General features: G+C 46.5%; 1 protein-coding gene across 1 annotated transcript in view; it reads left to right on the top strand.

Moving 5' to 3' along the window:
• The first annotated feature begins 7,932 nt into the window (after positions 1–7,932).
• The window catches only part of LOC136580481 (complement factor B-like), a 63,334-nt gene continuing 51,515 nt past the window's right edge, over positions 7,933–19,751 (top strand). The window contains exons 1-3 of the mRNA XM_066581071.1: positions 7,933–8,079; positions 14,731–14,934; positions 17,700–17,885. Of these exons, the coding sequence (XP_066437168.1) occupies positions 8,046–8,079; positions 14,731–14,934; positions 17,700–17,885 (424 nt within the window). The 5' untranslated portion in view covers positions 7,933–8,045. The remainder of the gene's footprint in view (positions 8,080–14,730; positions 14,935–17,699; positions 17,886–19,751) is intronic.

Consider the following 19,751-nt stretch of genomic DNA (forward strand, 5'->3'; position numbering starts at 1 on the left):
GTCAGAGCCTGGGACCGCTCACGTCCTACCCACCCCCAGAATTGCGGGCCCCAGCTCGGTGGTGGTATCTGCGGAGGTGTATGCTTCCTCCACTAAAGCACCCTCCTCCTCCTCCTCCTCCTCCTCCTCCTCCTCTGTCTCGCAATCAAGATGTGTTAGCAGCAGCATGTCGCCAGCAGTCGGTGTCGCGCGGTGTGGCAGCACAGCGGTGGGCAAGCGTCAGCAGGCCGTGCTGAAACTACTCAGCTTAGGCGATAAGAGGCACACGGCCCACGAACTGCTGCAGGGTCTGACACAGCAGACCGACCGCTGGCTTGCGCCGCTGAGCCTCCAACCGGGCATGGTCGTGTGTGACAACGGGCGTAACCTGGTGGCGGCTCTGCAGCTTGGCAGCCTCACGCACGTGCCATGCCTGGCCCACGTCTTTAATTTGGTGGTTCAGCGCTTTCTGAAAAGCTACCCACGCTTGTCAGACCTGCTCGTAAAGGCGCGCCGGCTCTGCGCACATTTCCGCAAGTCCCACACGGACGCTGCCACCCTGCGCACCCTGCAACATCACTTTAAGCTGCCAGTGCACCGACTGCTGTGCGACGTGCCCACACGGTGGAACTCTACGCTCCACATGTTGGCCAGGCTCTATGAACAACGTAGAGCTATAGTCGAATACCAACTCCAACATGGGCGGCGCAGTGGGAGTCAGCCTCCTCAATTCCTTTCAGAAGAGTGGGCCTGGTTGGCAGACATCTGCCATGTCCTTGGTAATTTTGAGGAGTCTACCCAGGTGGTGAGCGGCGATGCTACAATCATTAGCGTCACCATTCCTCTGCTATGCATCTTGAGAAATTCCCTGCAAACCATAAAGGCAGCTGCTTTGCGCTCGGAAACGGGGGCGGTGGAAGACAGTATGCCGCTGGATAGTCAGGGCACCCTCCTGTCTATTTCTCAGCGCGTACAGGAGGAGGAGGAGGAGCATGAGGAGGATGAGGAGGAGGGGGAAGAGACAGCTTGGCCCGCTGCTGACGGTACACCGGCTGATTGCCTGTCATCCTTTCAGCGTGTATGGCCTGAGGAGGAGGAGGAGGATCCTGAAAGCAATCTTCCTAGTGAAGACAGCCATGTGTTGCGTACTGGTACCCTGGCACACATGGCTGACTTCATGTTAGGATGCCTTTCTCGTGACCCTCGCGTTGCACGCATTCTGGCCACAACGGATTACTGGGTGTACACACTGCTCGACCCACGCTATAAGGAGAACCTGCCCACTCTCATTCCCGAAGAGGAAAGGGGTTCGAGAGTGTTGCTATACCACAGGACCCTTGCGGACAAGCTGATGGTAAAATTCCCAGCCGACAGCGCTAGTGGCAGAAGGCGCAGTACCGAGGGCAAGGTAGCAGGGGAGGTGCGGAGATCGAGCAGCATGTACATCCCAGGCAGTGCAACAGTCTTTAAGGGCCTGGCCAGCTTTATGGCTCCCCACCAAGACTGTTTCACCGCTCCCCAGTCAAGGCTGAGTCGGCGGGAGCACTGTAAAAGGATGGTGAGGGAGTACGTAGCCGATCGCACGACCATCCTCGGTGACGCCTCTGCCCCCTACAACTACTGGGTGTCGAAGCTGGACACGTGGCCTGAACTAGCGCTGTATGCCCTGGAGGTGCTTGCTTGTCCTGCGGCTAGCGTCTTGTCGGAGAGGGTGTTTAGTGCGGCTGGGGGAATCATCACAGATAAGCGTAGCCGCTTGTCAACCGACAGTGCCGACAGGCTAACACTCATCAAGATGAACAAAGGCTGGATTTCCCCAGACTTCTGTTCTCCACCAGCGGACAGCAGCGATACGTAAGCAATACGCAGGCTGCACCCGCGGATGGAAGCTACGTTCTCTATCACCATCCAAAACGGGGACATTTCTGCTTCATCAATCTGTGTCTAATATTCCTCCTCCTCCTCCTGCTCCTCCTCCTGAAACCTCACGTAATCACGCTGAACGGGCAATTTTTCTTAGGGCCACAAGGCTCACTCAAATAATTTTTCTGAACAATTTTTATAAGTTTCAATGCGCTTAAAAGCGTTGGAACTGTAACTTGAACCAATTTTTCGTTACACTGGGCTGCCTCCAGGCCTAGTTACCACTTAAGCCACATTAACCAAAGCGATTAATGGGTTTCACCTGCCCTCTTGGCTGGCCATGGCCAATTTTTGGGATGTACATTAGTACTGTTGATACAGCAATTTTTGTGGGCCCTCGCCTACAGTGTAATCAAATTAATTTTTAGCCCACCTGCATTCCAGCTGACGTTACCTCAGCTGTGTTGGGCAATGCAATGGGATATTTCTATGTACCGCCGGTGGCTTCCTGGCACCCACCCAGGCAGTGGGTCCACAGGGAGTTTAACCTACATGTGTCCACTTCTAAAGAACCCCAGTCAGACAGGGGCATGCAGTGTGGGCCGAAGCCCACCTGTATTACGCACGACATTACTACCTCAGCTGTGTTGGGCAATGCAATGGGATATTTTTGTGTACCGCCGGTGGGTTCTAGGGAGCCACCCATGCTGTAGGTGCACACGGAGTGTAACCTACATGTGTCCACTTGTAAAGAACCCCAGTCTGACTGGGGCATGCAGTGTGGGCCAAAGCCCACCTGTATTACGCACGACATTACTACCTCAGCTGTGTTGGGCAATGCAATGGGATATTTTTGTGTACCGCCGGTGGGTTCCAGGGAGCCACCCATGCTGTAGGTGCACACGGAGTGTAACCTACATGTGTCCACTTGTAAAGAACCCCAGTCTGACTGGGCATGCAGTGTGGGCCGAAGCCCACCTGTATTACGCACGACATTACTACCTCAGCTGTGTTGGGCAATGCAATGGGATATTTCTATGTACCGCCGGTGGCTTCCTGGCACCCACCCAGGCAGTGGGTCCACAGGGAGTTTAACCTACATGTGTCCACTTCTAAAGAACCCCAGTCAGACTGGGGCATGCAGTGTGGGCCGAAGCCCACCTGTATTACGCACGACATTACTACCTCAGCTGTGTTGGGCAATGCAATGGGATATTTCTATGTACCGCCGGTGGCTTCCTGGCACCCACCCAGGCAGTGGGTCCACAGGGAATTATAAATGCATCTGTTTCCACTTGTAAAGAACCCCAGTCTGACTGGGGCATGCAGTGTGGGCCGAAGCCCACCTGTATTACGCACGACATTACTACCTCAGCTGTGTTGGGCAATGCAATGGGATATTTTTGTGTACCGCCGGTGGGTTCCAGGGAGCCACCCATGCTGTCGGTCGACAGGGACTTCACAATAGGGAGTTGTACCTGCCTGTGTCTATGAATTAAAAAGCCCGGTCTAACTGGGGCATGCAGACACCTTGACAGAATGAATAGTGTGTGGCACATAGGTTCCCCATTGCTATGCCCACGTGTGCAGCTCCTGATGGCGGTGGCACAGGATTCTATTTCTCATTGCTTCTGTACAGCATTGTGGGCTATCGCCCCGCCCCTTTTAAAGAGGGTCGCTGCCTAGCCGTGCCAACCCTGTGCAGTGTGTGCCTGCGGTCCCTCGTCATGGCAGACGCACTTCTAAATAGACATGAGGGTGGTGTGGCATGAGGGCAGCTGAAGGCTGCGCAGGGACACTTTGGTGTGCGCTGTGGGGGGAGGGGGGGCGGTTGGGCAGCATGTAACCCAGTAGAAGTGGCAGTGGAGTGTCATGCAGGCAGTGATTGTGCTTTGTTGGAGGTAGTGTGGTGCTTAGCAAAGGTATGCCATGCTAATGATGGCTTTTCAGAAGTAAAAGTTGTTGGGAGGGGGGGGGGGCCCACTCTTGCCGGTATTCTGGCTTAATAGTGGGACCTATGAACTTGAGATGCAGCCCAACATGTAGCCCCTCGCCTGCCCTATCCATTGCTGTGTCGTTCCCATCACTTTCTTGAATTGCCCAGATTTTCACACATGAAAACCTTAGCGAGCATCGGCGAAATACAAAAATGTTCTGGTCGCCCATTGACTTCAATGGGGTTCGTTATTCGAAACGAACCCTCGAACATCGCGAGAAGTTCGTTTCGAATAACGAACACCCGAACATTTTGGTGTTCGCTCATCTCTACTCTTAACGTGTATGAGGGATGAAAAAAGGTAATTTAGTATAATCGGGTAAATACCATATTTTCTAGTTTATTTATAGAGGTAACATAGGATACTGAGGAATGTGATATAATGCTGATGTTTATCGGGAAAAATGATGTTAACTCTTGGAGTGTTGTAACAGTCTCTGTGGTGGCCTCCATGGACATGGTGTAAGTTGTTTTGTTCCTGGTCACAGTGGGCATTTTGAAAGGCATCATACCGGGTGAGGCACTTGTGTCTGATGGACGAATAGAAAGGTATGTCTCATCCTACAAGGTGATGCCTGTATTTAGGACAAAAGGCAGAGTGTTGCATGGAAGTTGAGGTTGTGTTGGTTGCAATGAGGAGGCAGCAGAAAGTATGAGAGGTCATCCAGGGTTGGTTGTGTCCTGAATCATAAGCATGCAGAAGAAAAAAGGTCCCGACAAGAGGGAGAAAACCTGGACAGGTAAAAAAAAAAGTCCTTGGCTGCGGGCAGGGTCGGCTCCCAGACATGCTTTGCCTCTCTTTAAATATTCTCGGTTTCTGCAGTGAGTTGCTGGTTATAGTTTAGGCAATGTGCATTTAAATCCAGTATTCCTTGTTTGCTTTACTATTATCATCATCCATTTGTGCCATCATCTGATTACTATCACCACCCTGTTCCTATCATCTACTGGTGAGTTCCTATTTCTGCATTTATCTATTATGGTTGATACGATATCCATACTGTATATCTGTTCCTTCCATTGTCCAGTTGTTACACATTTTGGCCATACTGTAAGTTCTAGGGGTAGCTGACTACTGGGAAACATTGTTAGTATCTAGGATAGGTAACTTGTGTAGGTGAAATTCAGTTCTGTTATCTTGTGTCCAGCCATGTTTGTTCAATAAATCTGCTGAACTGCAACAACTGTGATTTATTTGGGAACCCCTCTTAGGCCTCCCTCACACAGGTGTTTTCAGAAACACACTATTTTTCAGCGCTGCGTTTACTGTGGTTTCAGCCGCGATGTCATGCATTTTTGACAACATTTTGGCTGCGTCTTCAGTACAGTTGAAAACGCAGCCAAGGTAGCTGAAAGAAAATCAATACTCTCCTTGCTGGCACTGTCTGGGTCCCTGCCGCTGCTCTCGGGAGCTCCAGGTAGGCTTCCGGGCATTTGTCATTGCTGACAGAGCATCTTTTGCTAGTGACAGGGTTTGAAGACCCCGCCTCCAGCAAGAGATTGCTCTGATTGGCTGAGCTTGCAGCCTGAGCCAATCACAGCCAGCACTGGATGCACCAATCACAGCCAGCACGGGCTGCACCAATCACAGCCATTTACTGAATGGCTGTGATTGGTTCATCGAGCGTGGCTCTGATTGACTCAGACAGCGCTTGATGAACCAATCAGAGCAATCTGTTGCTGGAGGCGGGTTCTTGAAACCTCGTCACTAGCAAAGGACGCTCTGTCGACAATGATAAGTGCCCAGAGCTCCAGAGAGCAGCAGGAGGCACTAGGATGGCACCAGCTAGGTAAGTGTTTTTTTTATAGGTAGTACAGCTAGCGCTTGCGTTTAGTGCTGTCAAAAAAGTGGTACCAAGTTGTGCCACGTTTTCAGCAGCTCTGAAACCACTTCCCATTTCAATGGGCGACGCACGACTGAAAACAGCCAAAGATAGAACATGAATCACTGTCAAAGCGTAGCATTGAAGATGTTGCATTTTGATGGTTGTGTGAATAGCCCCATTTTAAAGAATGGGAGCGTTGTACAGGGTTTAGCGCAGCGCTGAAAAGGCAGTGCTAAACGCTGTACAAAAAGACCTGTCTGAGGGAGGCCTTATAAATTGGAGCAATTGCCGTATGACCAAGAACCAAACTGCAAAAAGCCCCCATTGTTTACTGCTAATTATTATGGTTTTGGAACAAGTACTAGTGAAGTACATAGAAAGCACGTGCTTCACCTGTACCTGCCATTGTAATTAGCGATAAACCACATACGGCACGACCGATAAGTGCAATGACTGGCACCCTAAAGATTTGTCCACATTGTCAGTCAAATTGTGTTTTGTGCCATGAGTACAGCAAAATGTAGAAGGTTTTATAGAGATTTTGCAAAACATGGCATTTTACTGAGGTTTTCTGATAATCATTGCAAAACAAAATGCAATTTGACCTCACATTGTGAAAGTACAACTAGAATGATGTTTTTAGAAATTGTGCCACCCAGTGTTACCATTTTATACTCCGCATACATTTGCATCTTTTTCTAGCCCTAAGGACCCACTCATATTTGTGTCAGGGCTCAGGGTGATTTTGGTATTTTGGCTCTGTTCTTCAAGCTGAACAATGAAAATTCTGGAACCATCAGATTTGGCACATGCCGGAGCTTAACGGACCCCATTGACTAGAATAGGGTCCTCCCAGTCTATGGAATTGTGACTGCGTTTTACAAGATGAAATAGCACTGCATGCTGGACTATTTCATCCCGGATTTTCTGCCGGATCTGTGCCGGAGGCTCTGAATAGAAGCTGAAACGCAGATGTGAATGGGGCCTAATTATTCAATTGAATTAAATATTCAGTTCTGATGATGCTTAATCTAAGGCTGCATTCACACTTTACATTTTTTTGTGCGTTTTTGAACCACAACAAAACTGCATTTTTTTTTAAATGCATGAAGTTTTTGAAAACCACGTGTAGTTTTTTGATGCGATTCAGAAATGCATACGGTTGTAATGTCATCTGTAATGAGTATCTGTATTACGGGCTCCTTGCCGGCTCCTGCCCCCTCCGCGTAAAGGAGCCCTAAGGACTCACTCACATGCATGATGCGACTTACAGCCGAAAATTGCATGAATGGGAGGCAGCCTGTTCAGGCTGTTTTTCATTTTTGCAAACCTGGATGCTGACACTTCTCTTTACCATCACAGTCCCGAATATGGTCGGGCAGGGTTAGAGAGTTTATCTCTGCTAAACTCCCTCCCCCTCTTCATCCCTTGCTGGCTTCCAGCAACGGGAGGGGGCAGGAGCTAGTGTGCTAATCTCCCTGTCCCGTCCTCTCCCTTTGCTGGCAGACGGCAATTGGTGGGGAGGGAAGAGGGAGGGAGTTTAGCAGAGCCGCTGCTAAACTCCCTCCCAACTCCCTTTTCCAGCAGCTCCCATAAACTCCCATAGGAGTCTATGGGACTGGCCAACGTATTCCGGCCAAAAGATAGGTCCAGACCTATCTTTTCCGTCCAGCGTGAAATCGACCGGCCGGAATGCGCATCGTGTGTGCTGTCTTTTCCGGCCGCCCATCTGAACAATTGCATTGGAATCCAATGCATCAGATGATCACGTTTATCGGCCAGTGTTTTATAGCGGCAAAAGCACTGCGATAAAATGCTTGTGTGAATAAAGCCTTAATGTGTGGATATTGATGCAGAATCGAAAATAGCAGAATGATGCCAGCAATTCCACAGTTGGCCGTGCGGATTTTGGTGCCAAATTCAAGGACGGCATATACTGCAATGTTGTTGCAGAATATTTCGGCCCGCGTGAAAGGTCCCATAGGGTGCTATTACACTACAGCATTATTCTGCTGACTGTGGCTGGCAGCTGGACTCAACATAGGCACTGAACTGACAAGTCTAAATGGCCACCGCAATCAATCAAGCTCCATATGCATTTTGTAGGCGAGAGATACTACATGTAAGAACACCCTGAAGATTTCCACAGTTAGCTAACAGGAATTTCCCCATTTTCATACATTTTGTGCATTGGGTAATATCACTCAGCTCCTCCCTTCTGCAAATACCTGTTGTGAAACTGGACTGTTTATTTTATCATTTACAGGAACTTGTCCTCAACCTCTATATGCATAGCACCAAATCCCCAGCAAGGCTCAGATCCCAGAAGCAGAGAGGAGAGGAAAGACAACAGTCTATGCAGGAGAGAGAACACCTACAAGATGTTACCTCTAATCCTCCTCAGCCAAGTAGCAAGTAAGTAACAGGGGAGAGGAGAGAGCCCATGACATGCACTGCAATACATGTACTGCAATGTACAGATGGAAAAAGCTTTATCACAGCAAAAGGTACATTGTAGCAAATACAGAGTTTCTATAGAATGAAGAGCTGATGTTGCTGGGTCACAATACATGCCATGTGCATTGCTGTCATTATTTAGCTTTATATTTACAAATAGAACTAGTTTCACAAAAAGCAGAACTCCTCCCACAGATATTCTTCATAGGTTTAGTGAATATTATTTAAACTGGCACCTAGTAATGCACATGTAATAATACAGAAAAAAACTTATATAAAAACACATTTTATTTTAAGCCTTTTTTCTGAAGGATCTACCCCGACAAGAGAGTTTTATATAGTTTCAGTAACCATCCGATCATGCGGAATATATAAAGGTGTGGTACGGTGTTAGTCAGTAGAGCAAAATGTGATTGTTCTCAGTAAGAGAAACCAAGTAATCTTGTAGATATGATACCTTATAATGGCTAACAAAAATACATGATGCTATAGCGAGCTTTCAAACCTACTCAGGGTCGTTCCTCAGGCTTAAAGGGGTGGTCTCGCGAAACCAAGTGGGGGTATACACTTCCGTATGGCCATATTAATGCACTTTGTAATATACATCGTGCATTAAATATGAGCCATACAGAAGTTATTCCACTTACCTGCTCCATTGCTAGCGTCCCCGTCTCCATGGTTCCGTCTAAATTCGCTGGCAGCTTGCTTTTTTAGACGCGCTTGCGCAGTCCGGTCTTCTCCTTTCAGCACGAGCCGCTTCAGTGTGCTCCCCGCTACAGCTCTTCTGCGCATGCGCAGATGAGCTGTCACTGCTCGGGAGCGCGCTGAAGCGGCCATTCTGTACCTTCCTCTGTTAGAGGAAGGTGCAGAGCCGCCCAGCTGTCCTGCCGTCCAGCTGTCCTGCCATCCAGCTGTCCTGCCGTCCAGCTGTCCTGCCGTCCAGGTAAGTGATGGGCCGGGGGGGGGCTGCCGCTGCGCCGGGGGGGGGGGCTGTCGTCGCTGCCGCTGCGATGGGGGGGCTGTCGCTAGGCCGGGGGGGGGCTGCCGCTGCGATGGGGGGGCTGTCGCTAGGCCGGGGGGGCTGTCGCTGCGATGGGGGGGCTGTCGCTAGGCCGGGGGGGGCTGTCGCTGCGATGGGGGGGCTGTCGCTAGGCCGGGGGAACTAGCGCTGGGCCAGGGGGGTAAGTGATGGGTCGGGGGTGATGTTCACTGACAGGTGAAGGCCCCGGAGCCCAGCGCTGGGCTCCGGGGCCTTCACCTGGGCTCCGGAACCTAGCGCTGGGCTCCGGGGCCTTCACCTGGGCTCCGGAACCTAGCGCTGGGCTCCGGAACCTAGCGCTGGGCTCCGGGGCCTTCACCTGGGCTGAGGGTCTAGCGCTGGGGAGCCGGGAGCGTAGCGCTGGGGAGCCGGGGGCTAGCGCCGGTTACCTGCTGCCTGGCGGTGGGTGACTGGACGGCGGCTGCGCGGCGTCTGGTCGGCGGCTGCAGGGCGTCCGGTTGCCATGGAGACACAGCTGGCAGCGTCTCGGGAGCGCGCACGTCGGGCTGCAGCGAGCGACGGGGAAAGAGCCGGCGGCCATCTTGGGGAAACTTTTATAAGTTGCTGAAACGCTGGAACGGTAAGTACAAACCAGCTAGGAAAGTCATTTACAGGGGTAATTAGTAATGTATGTTTAATTAGGGGGACTGGGCAAAAAAAAAAAATCACTGCTTCCTCGAGACATCTCCTTTAATGGAATAGATCCAAAGAAGTATATATATTATGTCTTATATGTTATTATGTCATATACATATATATAGCGAAAGCCCTCACTTATTTACTTACTCACTGACTGATGACTAATTCTCTAGCTTCTCGATGTCGTACAAACTTGAAATGTGGCACAACCATTCTTTAGAAAAAATTAAGGGCTCACAACTTGATTATTCAAATCTAAGTGCAAAAGTCTATGATACATGAGATACTTCTTTTCTAAGAAATCATAAAGCCTACAGAAATGATTTTTTGCACATGTACTACTTTCAGGTCGTTGAGGCATATTAGGCAGAAATTAATTGTCCAACTGCAATAATTTCGCGATCACAACGCGTATATCTTGGAAAGACGGTCTGTAAATAGGCAAAGTAAAGGGGTCGCAACTTGATTACTTATCTCCCCTCTATGTGTATATACTGAAGAGAATCTACCTCACCTCTATGTGTATATACTAAGGAGAATCTACCTCACCTTTATGTGTATGTACCGAAGAGAATCTACCTCACCTCTATGTGTACATACTGAGGAGAATCTATCTTACCTCAATGTGTATATAATGAGGAGAATCTAGCTCCCGTCTCTGTTTGTATACTGAGGAGAATATACCTCACCTCTATGTGTATATACTTAGAAGAATCTACCTCACCTCTATGTGTATATACTGGGGAGAATATACCTCACCTCTATGTGTATATACTGAGGAGAATCTACCTCACCTCTGTGTGTATATACTGAGGAGAATCTACCTCACCTCTATGTGTATATACTGAGGAGAATCTACCTCACCTCTATGTGTATATACTGAGAAGAATCTACCTCATCTCTATGTGTATATACTGAGGAGAATGTACCTCACCTCTGTGTGTATATAATAAGGAGAATCTACCTCACCTCTATGTGTATATACTCAGGAGAATCTACCTCACCTCTATGTGTATATACTGAGAATAATCTACCTCACCCCCCATGTGTATATACTGAGAAGAATCCACCTCACCTCTTTGTGTATATACTGAGGAGAATCTACCTCACCTCTTTGTGTATATACTGAGGAACATCTACATTACCTCTATATGTATATACTGAGGAGAATCTACCTCACCTCTATGTGTATATACTGAGAAGAATCTACCTCACCCCTATGTGTATATACTGAGAATAATCCACCTCACCTCTTTGTGTATATACTGACGATAATCTAGCTCACCTCTATGTGTATATACTGGGGAGCATCTATCTTACCTCTATATGTATATAGTGAGGAGAATCCACCTTACCTCTATGTGTATATACTGAGGAGAATCTACCTCACCTCTATGTGTATATACTGAGGAGACTCTAACTCACATCTGTATATATAAAGTATATATATATATATATATGCGAAAACCCTCACTGATTCATTTACTTACTGACCTGTCACTAATTTCTGTAACTTCCTGGTGTCATACAAACTTGAAATTTGGCACAAGCATTCTTTAGGTCCTTAATTGAAAAAGTAAACAACTTAATTATGTAATTCAAAGTGTGAAAACTATGCAAAATAGTGAACATATTTTATTCCTCAGTTCCTCTGAAGTAATCATGACTTCATAAAATTTTTCATGCAAGCAACACCTGTACCAAATTAAAGGTCCATTTACACGGGAAGAGTGTCGTGCACACAATGCCCAACACTTGTCCCTGTGTTTCCATGCTCCAGTGCTGTCGCACGGGAACTTGTACTACTAGCTTGCTCACTGAGTGGCCAGCAGGTGGCAGGGCAGTGCAGGAGATCTCTCTCCTCTCGCTCCCTCACCCCTCTCCATTTAGATAACACAGCGGCCGTTCACTACTGAACAGCTGCTGTTTAAACTGAATGATGAGCGATGAAGATCATATATATATACACACACACACGTCTTCAGATCTATTCTATTATGCCTGAGGAAGAACTTTAGGTAGGTTGGAAACTTGCTGTAACATCATGACTTTTTATTAGCCATTAAAAGGTATAATATACACGAGATTACTTTGTTTCTCTTAGGCCGCCATCATGCGAGTGTATCTGTCAGCATGTAGGGGCTACAAAATATATGTGCACTGCAATGACATTGCATACTGGCTGTGTGCCACCCATTGCCATACACTATTTGGCATTTATGCGCTAGTAATATGTGCCAAGATAGAACATTCTGTGATTTATCTGATGCGCGTATTTTGTGCAATTGGTGTGAGCGGTAACATGGCCACCTATGGTGGATTGGTACAGCCTATTATGTGTGTAAAACAATACTGACACGCTCGTGTGAGCCCGACCTTACTGCGAACCGTCACATGTTTTTCCAGAATATATCTGACACTGGAGATAAACAAGTTGAAAAATATTTGCTTTACTGGTGTCTATCCGCTGAGATGAGGGAAATAGGCTCTAAAATACGAAATGTATGTCCAGCACCTATCAGATTTCACTGATATCAAATTAAAGGATTTTAATTGTACATAAAAATACTGCATTTTTGAAGCTAATTAGGAGATAGACTTCAGATACCTTTACACAAGAGGATTGTTGGGTGCATTAGTGACTATCGCTCCTATGCTTTTACACAGGAGCGATAGTCATTCTGTGAATGGAGGTGCAGCCGCCTGAGATCGCTTCCAGCTGCCTACCTTCATGCACTGCAAACAGGCAGTCGTCCGTAGATGGTTCAATATACCATTGTTAGCTCTGCTAAAAACTAAGCGACTCCGACAAGTAAGCAATTTCTCACTCAGTGCCCTGTTGGTGGTCACCAGTACACGGGATGATTATTGCCCGAATTCACAGATTCTAGTAATAATTCGGGATGAAAATCACCCCATGTAATATAATCCTAGAATCCTAGAATGGTAGAGTTGGAAGGAACCTCAAGGGTGATCGGGTCCAACCCCCTGCTCAGTGCAGGATTCACTAAATCATCCCAGACAGATATTTGTCCAGCCTTTGTTTGAACACTTCTATTGAAGGAGAATAGCAGCTTAAGACATATGAGATCAGCATTGTTGTCATCTGCTGCAGATGTATTCAGAATCCAAGAACTATTGTGTAAAATTGGCGTGCAAGGGCAGAGGTGTACATGGGACAGAGTCCTAGATCTGGAATACTATACCCCTTTAAACAAAACAACTTCAGTATTAAAATTGTTGAAATGGTGCACTTTATATGGATTTATTATAGAGTTATCATAAAGTTCGAACCAAACCACCAGTAATATTGGGTATACAACCATAAACAGCACAATTTTTCCCATTATAAAATATGTATATGTTTGTAACGGGATGGGCCTGCATTGAACAGCGTACTCTATTGCGCATTTCCATCCAGACAGAAAAAGGTATATTCATGCATACCATCCTGAAATATGCCAAAAGGACACTCTGTGCATGCGCCAAATTGTCTGCACTGACTACTGTGGGCGCCTATACACCTTCCCCTTTAAATATCCCACACTTATCTATGAAATCGGGTTCTACACTGATTCTTGCCAGGGACCTCCTTTTCTATAAAACTGTCTATTATTATACTATTATACTATACTATTATTGTTATTGACACTGGTGAATGTTGCCATGAACGATGGCCAACCAATAAATTGAATAGAGGGTCTGTTCATAGTGGAAGTGTCTGTCAGGAAGCTGCTTGCCAATACACGTTAGGGGTTGCCTGGTTGGAGTGGGAGAGCCGAGCCGGCGTGACTTCTCTTGACTAAGATGAGCTCTGTGCAAGGGAAAGGCCTGACAAGGTGGGACAAGAGGGCTACTGGATCTGGACTGACCAGTGGTGAACCAGTAGAACCAGAAGTGGATTGTAGCAGGAACTGTGAGGAATATTGCCAAGCAGTGTTTAATCTAAGTTGCTATAAGTAGCTGCCATGTGCATGATACAACCACAGGTTTGTGCCCCGTGTGAGAGACTATTATGTAACTACCAGCTATGTTTGAACTGTTACTACCGTAACCACTAGACTTCTATTATGGGACGGGTAAATGTACACTAATGGCTATTATCACCCATACAAATAATAGAGTTGGATCAGTTCTCAAAGACTTTTAGTAGAGATGAGCGAACGTACTCGGCCACGCCCCTTTTTCCATCGAGCACCGCGATTTTCGACTACTTCTCTATTCGGGTGAAAAGATTCGGGGGGTGCCGTGGGTGAGCGGGGGGTTGCAGAGGGGAGTGGGGGGGGGGAGAGTTAGAGAGAGATAGCTCCCCCTTGTTCCCCACTGCTACCCCCCGCTCCACCACACCATCCCCCGCTCCCCGGCACCCCTCGAATCTTTGCACCCGAGTAGCAAGGTACTCGAATATAGCAATGTTCGATCGAGTAATTACTCGAAACGAGTACGTTCGCTCATCTTTAACTTTTAGTCTAAACTTACCTGAGTCTATTGACTAACTTAGCATTATATCAGCTACCTAAGTACATAATACGTCCAATGCACCATTTTATATCTTATGGAAAAAGCCGAGTCACCTTGTAAATACATTACATTACTTATCATGTATTATTCTACAGAGCTGTATTCATAAAGCTGCTGGTAGTAATTGGAAACTGTTAGCTTATTACTGTATAGTGCCTGGTGTAAAAGCAACACTTTCCATAATTCAAGGAAGCAAGGTGTGCACAGACATTGTAACATGAACAGTGCAGAACTCTGAATGCAGCTCTGGATTAAACTGCATTTCATTGGGATAGGAATATGTGTTATCATGCCTATTGGGTAAAAAATGGCTGCCCTCCAATTATATGAATCTCTGTCCATACTGACCAATGGCTTCTGCTGCTCTTGGAATACATTTTCTTCATTAACACCATTTCTCTTTGTTTTAGTGTCCATTGCTCTTCCTACCCCCCAGTGTGATCTTAATAAAATAATCATTGCCGGGGGTGAATATTCTCTAACTAATGGCACAAATGTCGGCAGTACAGTGCAGTACACCTGCCCCGAAGGAAAGTATCCGCACCCATCCTACTCACAAGAGTGCCTCCCCAATGGTAATTGGTCGAAGCAGAAAGCGAAGCCTGAATGCAAAGGTAACTCACTATGTCTATGTTTACTGGTAAGATGTTCTATGGGGCTTATTCAGACATAAAATACATTAGACAGCATATGGACACCGTTCCATGTGCTGTTCGACGTTCAGAGATGCATGAGGCATGATAATGGATGCCAGACGGATGGGACATTTCTTTTCTGAAGTTGTGCAGGCATTTAACATTCCTTGATTCACAGTGTAAATAAGGAAGATGGAACAATACCTCTGCAGCACCTCATAATGGATGGCAGCATTCCTTGAAATCAGTGTAGGACTTTTTAACGAGTCTGTAAAACAATGATTGGGAATGGGAAACCAAGCTAGAAAACTATACACAGACAGCTGTTTCAGAGTGTTTGCTCTTCATCAATGTGAAGTAATTTTCTGGCTTGGCTGGTGAGAGGCCTGTGATGTAGGTCAGGAAGGGTGTCATCTCTCATTAAGGAGAGCACCCAAAAACTGTGTAGAGACACCTAGAGGGTGAGTGGGTTGGGGAGTGACATCATTTCTCCACAAGGAGAGGACCCAGAAAGGTTATGAGAAGACACCTGAAAGGTGGTTGAGGAGACTTATAAGGTCATGCATGCTCCTCAGGGTAATTTATGCAAATAGGAAAGATGGAACAATATTTCTGCAGTGCCACCTATTGAATGGCAGCATTCCTTCAAATCAATGTACAACTTTTTAACAAGTCTGTAAAACAATGATTAGGAATAGGAAACCAAGCCAGAAAACTATACACAGACAGCTGTTTCGGAGTATTTGCTCTTCATCAGTGTGAAGTAAGTTTCTGGCTTGGCTGGGGAAAGGCATGTGATGTGGGTCAGGAGGGCTGTCATCTCACCTTAAAGGGGTTGTCTCGCGGCAAACATCAAAATTTTACTTTACCCCATTCCCCCTGTCACCCCCCCTGGCATAAAATAGCAATTTAAAGCGGTTTTTAAGCCACTTGCTACTCACCGATGTGCTGAAATGTGAAGTTTTAAAAATCTTCTGCCTAAGATGGCCGCCGGTCCTTTCCCAGGGATGCACTGCGGTTTTCTCCCATGGTGCACCGCGGGTCTTCTCCCATGGTGCACCATGGGCTCGGTGCCTTCCATTGCCGATTCCAGCCTCCTGATTGGCTGGAATCGGCACACGTGACGGGGCGGAGCTACGATGACGACACGGTGACCAGCTCTCCGGCACGAGCGGCCCCATTCACCAGGCAGAAGACCGCACAGCGCAAGCGTGTCTAAAAAAGCAAGAAGCCAGCGAAATTAGATGGAGCCATGGAGACGTGGACGCTAGCAACGGAGCAGGTAAATGAATAACTTCTGTATGGCTCATATTTAATGCACGATGTACATTACAAAGTGCATTAATATGGCCATACAGAAGTGTATAACCCCACTTGCTGCCGCGAGACAACCCCTTTAAGGAGAGCACCCAAAAAGTGTGTGGAGACACCTAGGGAGTGTGTGGGTTGGGAAATGGCATCATCTCTCACCAGAAGGGGTGGAGAAGACACCTGAAAAAAGTGAGTGAGGAGACTTATAAGGCCATGCACACTCCTTTGGGTAATTTATGCAAATAGTTAAGATGCATGGCCTTATAAGTTTCCTCGCTCACTCTTTTTCAGGTGTCTTCTCCATCCACAGGTCAGTGCAGCATTATTTAGGTTTTATGGGATATGGGAGCAGAATTGACACCAGAACGCCTCTGTTAACACCACAACACGTACACAGCACCTTCCCTGGGCTTGTGAGGTTGCTAACTGGACTGCAGAGGACTAGCAAGATGTTGTGTGGTCCCATCAGTCATAGTACCAATTGTTTAGGGTTTGTTTGTGGCACAGAACCCATGAAGCCATGGACCCCAGTTGTCAGCAAGGCACTGTGCAGGCTGGTGGTGGTTCCATACTGGTATGGAGTGTGCCGTCATGGCATGGGATGGGTATGTCAGTCGACCTAATCGTGTCATTGGTCAGGGCCTGCTATGTTTCACTGCATGGTGGCCATCTGCAGCCCTTCACAGATTTCATGTACCCCCACAATGATGGGATATTGCAACAGGGTAATGCACCATGCCAGCAGGCCAAGGTTATCAAGATTTTGTTTGAGGAGCATTCTGGAGAGTTCCTATGAATGGTATGACCTGCACGTTTGCCCGACACAAGTTCAATCAGGCATTTATAGGATTTGGTTGAGAGTTCCATTCATACCCGAAATCCTGCCTCTATAAATACCACAAAGCTGTGGGTGGCTATCAGAAAAGTATGGCTAATATCCCTCCAAATCTCTTCCGTCCACTTGTGGAATCAATGCCACACTGAGTTGCTGTACTTCACTGTGCTAGAAAGGGTCCTACACAATATTAGTTCCTGTTCAAGGAATTTTGGCATGTCAGTGTATAACGGGGGCATAGCTATGAGGGTGCAGAGGTAAAGGTTGCACCCAGGCTCTGGTGCCTGCAGAGAACCAAGGCCTCTCTGCCAAGAAGACACAAGTATTATAAATGGCACATAGTAGGTGGGGACACAGATTTTACATGGGACCTGGACCCGCAAGTTATGTCTCTGGCAATAAAGGGTATAATATATGACTGTGCCACTTAGCAATGTTGGAGTTTCTCCTCAGAGGCTTCAAAGAAGTTTGTCCTCTACTGAAGCTTTGTGGACCATCACTGTGACATGACATGGGCCCAGCTAAGGATTGACTGGTACTAGAACCCATACTTAGCATATCATTCTTATGTGTTATATTTGTTCCCATTCCCCTACAGCCGTACAGTGCCCCCGACCAGTCATGTTCGAAAGCGGAGAGTTCTATCCCCGGAAAGACAGATATTTTGTAGGAGACGTCCTGGAGTTTGAGTGCTGGGGAGGATTTAAAATGTTTGGCCCTGTAAACCGTACCTGTCAGCCAAATGGAAAATGGAGTGGAGAAAATACGATATGTGATGATCAAGGTACAAATATGGCAAAAAATGTCAAATATATTAGAATATATAGGAATGTACAGATGTGTCAAACGTTAACTTGAGACTTAAAGGGGTATACAGGTCATTGGAGGAAATTACAGTTTTCAGCTACCCACTGGACGGGTGAAAACTCATAGATCTGTGGACGTCTGACTGCTGGGATATGCAACAATCCTGCATATGCCCACCCATGTCCCCACTATTTGGATGGATAAAAACGTGTAATTTTCTCTAATAACCGGAATACCCCTTTATCACATTAAATACACTGTGGCAGAAATTCAAGTTGACACATAGCACAATGAAATGCAAGTTACAGTTTGCCACCAATGTATTTAACATGTTAAGCATTAAAATAATATTTGTTACATCTATATAGGAAAGGGTTACATTTGTAATAGTATAGGATTGTTATTTCATATTGTTAAAGTGTCATTAATTCTAAGGTGCTGTACATTAGCAAAGGGTTAGATAACAAAGAAATCAATAAAAAAAACATGACTTACGTGAGTCACAGACATGTACAAAGGGAGAAAGGACTGTGCATGCCAAGGCTTACAAGGAAAGGGGGAACAGACAATAGATATGGATAGGAGCTGCTGATATGGTGGTGTAGTAGCAGCATGGTTATGATAGGTTGTAGACTTATCAGAAGAGATGAGATTTCGGGTTGATTTTGAAGGTTTTGAAAGTGTGGGAGAGTGTGATCATTTGCAGTAATGAGTTCCAGAGTATGGAAGGGGGGTTCATGGGAGAAATGTTGGAGATGGTTGTGTGAGTAGCAGTGGTCTTGTGAGGTCAGAGGTGTATGGAGGGTATAGGGTGTGGACAATCCTGAACTAGATTCTCCGGATGATTGGTGGCCAGGGAGAACAGCGGGGAAGTATCGAGAGGAAAGGTAAATTAGTGAGGGAGCAAAGTTGAGAATGTACTGGAGAAGCACAAATGTGTTGGATGAAGGGCCAAAGAGAGGGATGTTGCAGTAGTCAAGGCAGAAGATGAGGGCATGCATTAAAAGTTTTTTTGTCTCAAAGCTGAGGAATGAATGGATCATGGAGATGTTTTTTAAGTTAGTTGTGGCAGGAGGTGATAAGGGCTTAGTTATGTGATTTGAAGGACAGGGTGGATTAAGGGCTTAAGCTCCATTTACATGCAACAATTATCCTCAAAATTCATTCAAACAATGGCTTTTGAGCAATAATCGTTGCGTTAAACGCTTCCATCTTTCTCTCTTCGGCTGAACGATGATTTTTAGGTGAGCATAAAATCCATTGTTCAGCTGGGGAGCGATAGCAGGGACTGCGTGCTGTGTTCTCCACAGGAATAGCTGATTACATTGTATTCAGTTGACAGCCCGTGGCAGCCCTTGCTAAGACAATGCAGCTAAGTGCAAAGTCCAGACCACATGCTGGGATGTGCACACAGCTGCTGGAGGTTCATTTACATGCAAATTAAGTGTTAATGGACATTAGTGCCTATTAATACTTTATGCAAAATGGTCACTAGAACTGTCAATCGTTCAATCGTTTTAAAGATTGTCTTTGCAAGTAAATTAGCCTTTACCGAGAGACAGCAGATTTGTGAAACTGGGAAAAGCATGGAGTGGGTTTGATAGATCTAGTTGGGGGGTTTAGTGAGATGAGGGGAAACATAATGAGTCCAGTTCTCTCTATGTTGAGTTTTTGAAAGCGGTAGGAGAAGGAGGACGGTATAGTTAATAGGTAGTCTGGGACTTTGAACTGCAGGGATGTAACATCTGGCATAAAAGTGGTTCTGAAAGCTATGGGATTATATCCTAGGTCAAAGGTATAGATGGAGAAGAGTAGGGGTCCCAGGACAGACCTTGAGGGACAG

This window comes from Eleutherodactylus coqui, chromosome 10 (genome assembly GCF_035609145.1).
Source record: "Eleutherodactylus coqui strain aEleCoq1 chromosome 10, aEleCoq1.hap1, whole genome shotgun sequence".
Lineage (NCBI taxonomy): Eukaryota > Metazoa > Chordata > Amphibia > Anura > Eleutherodactylidae > Eleutherodactylus > Eleutherodactylus coqui.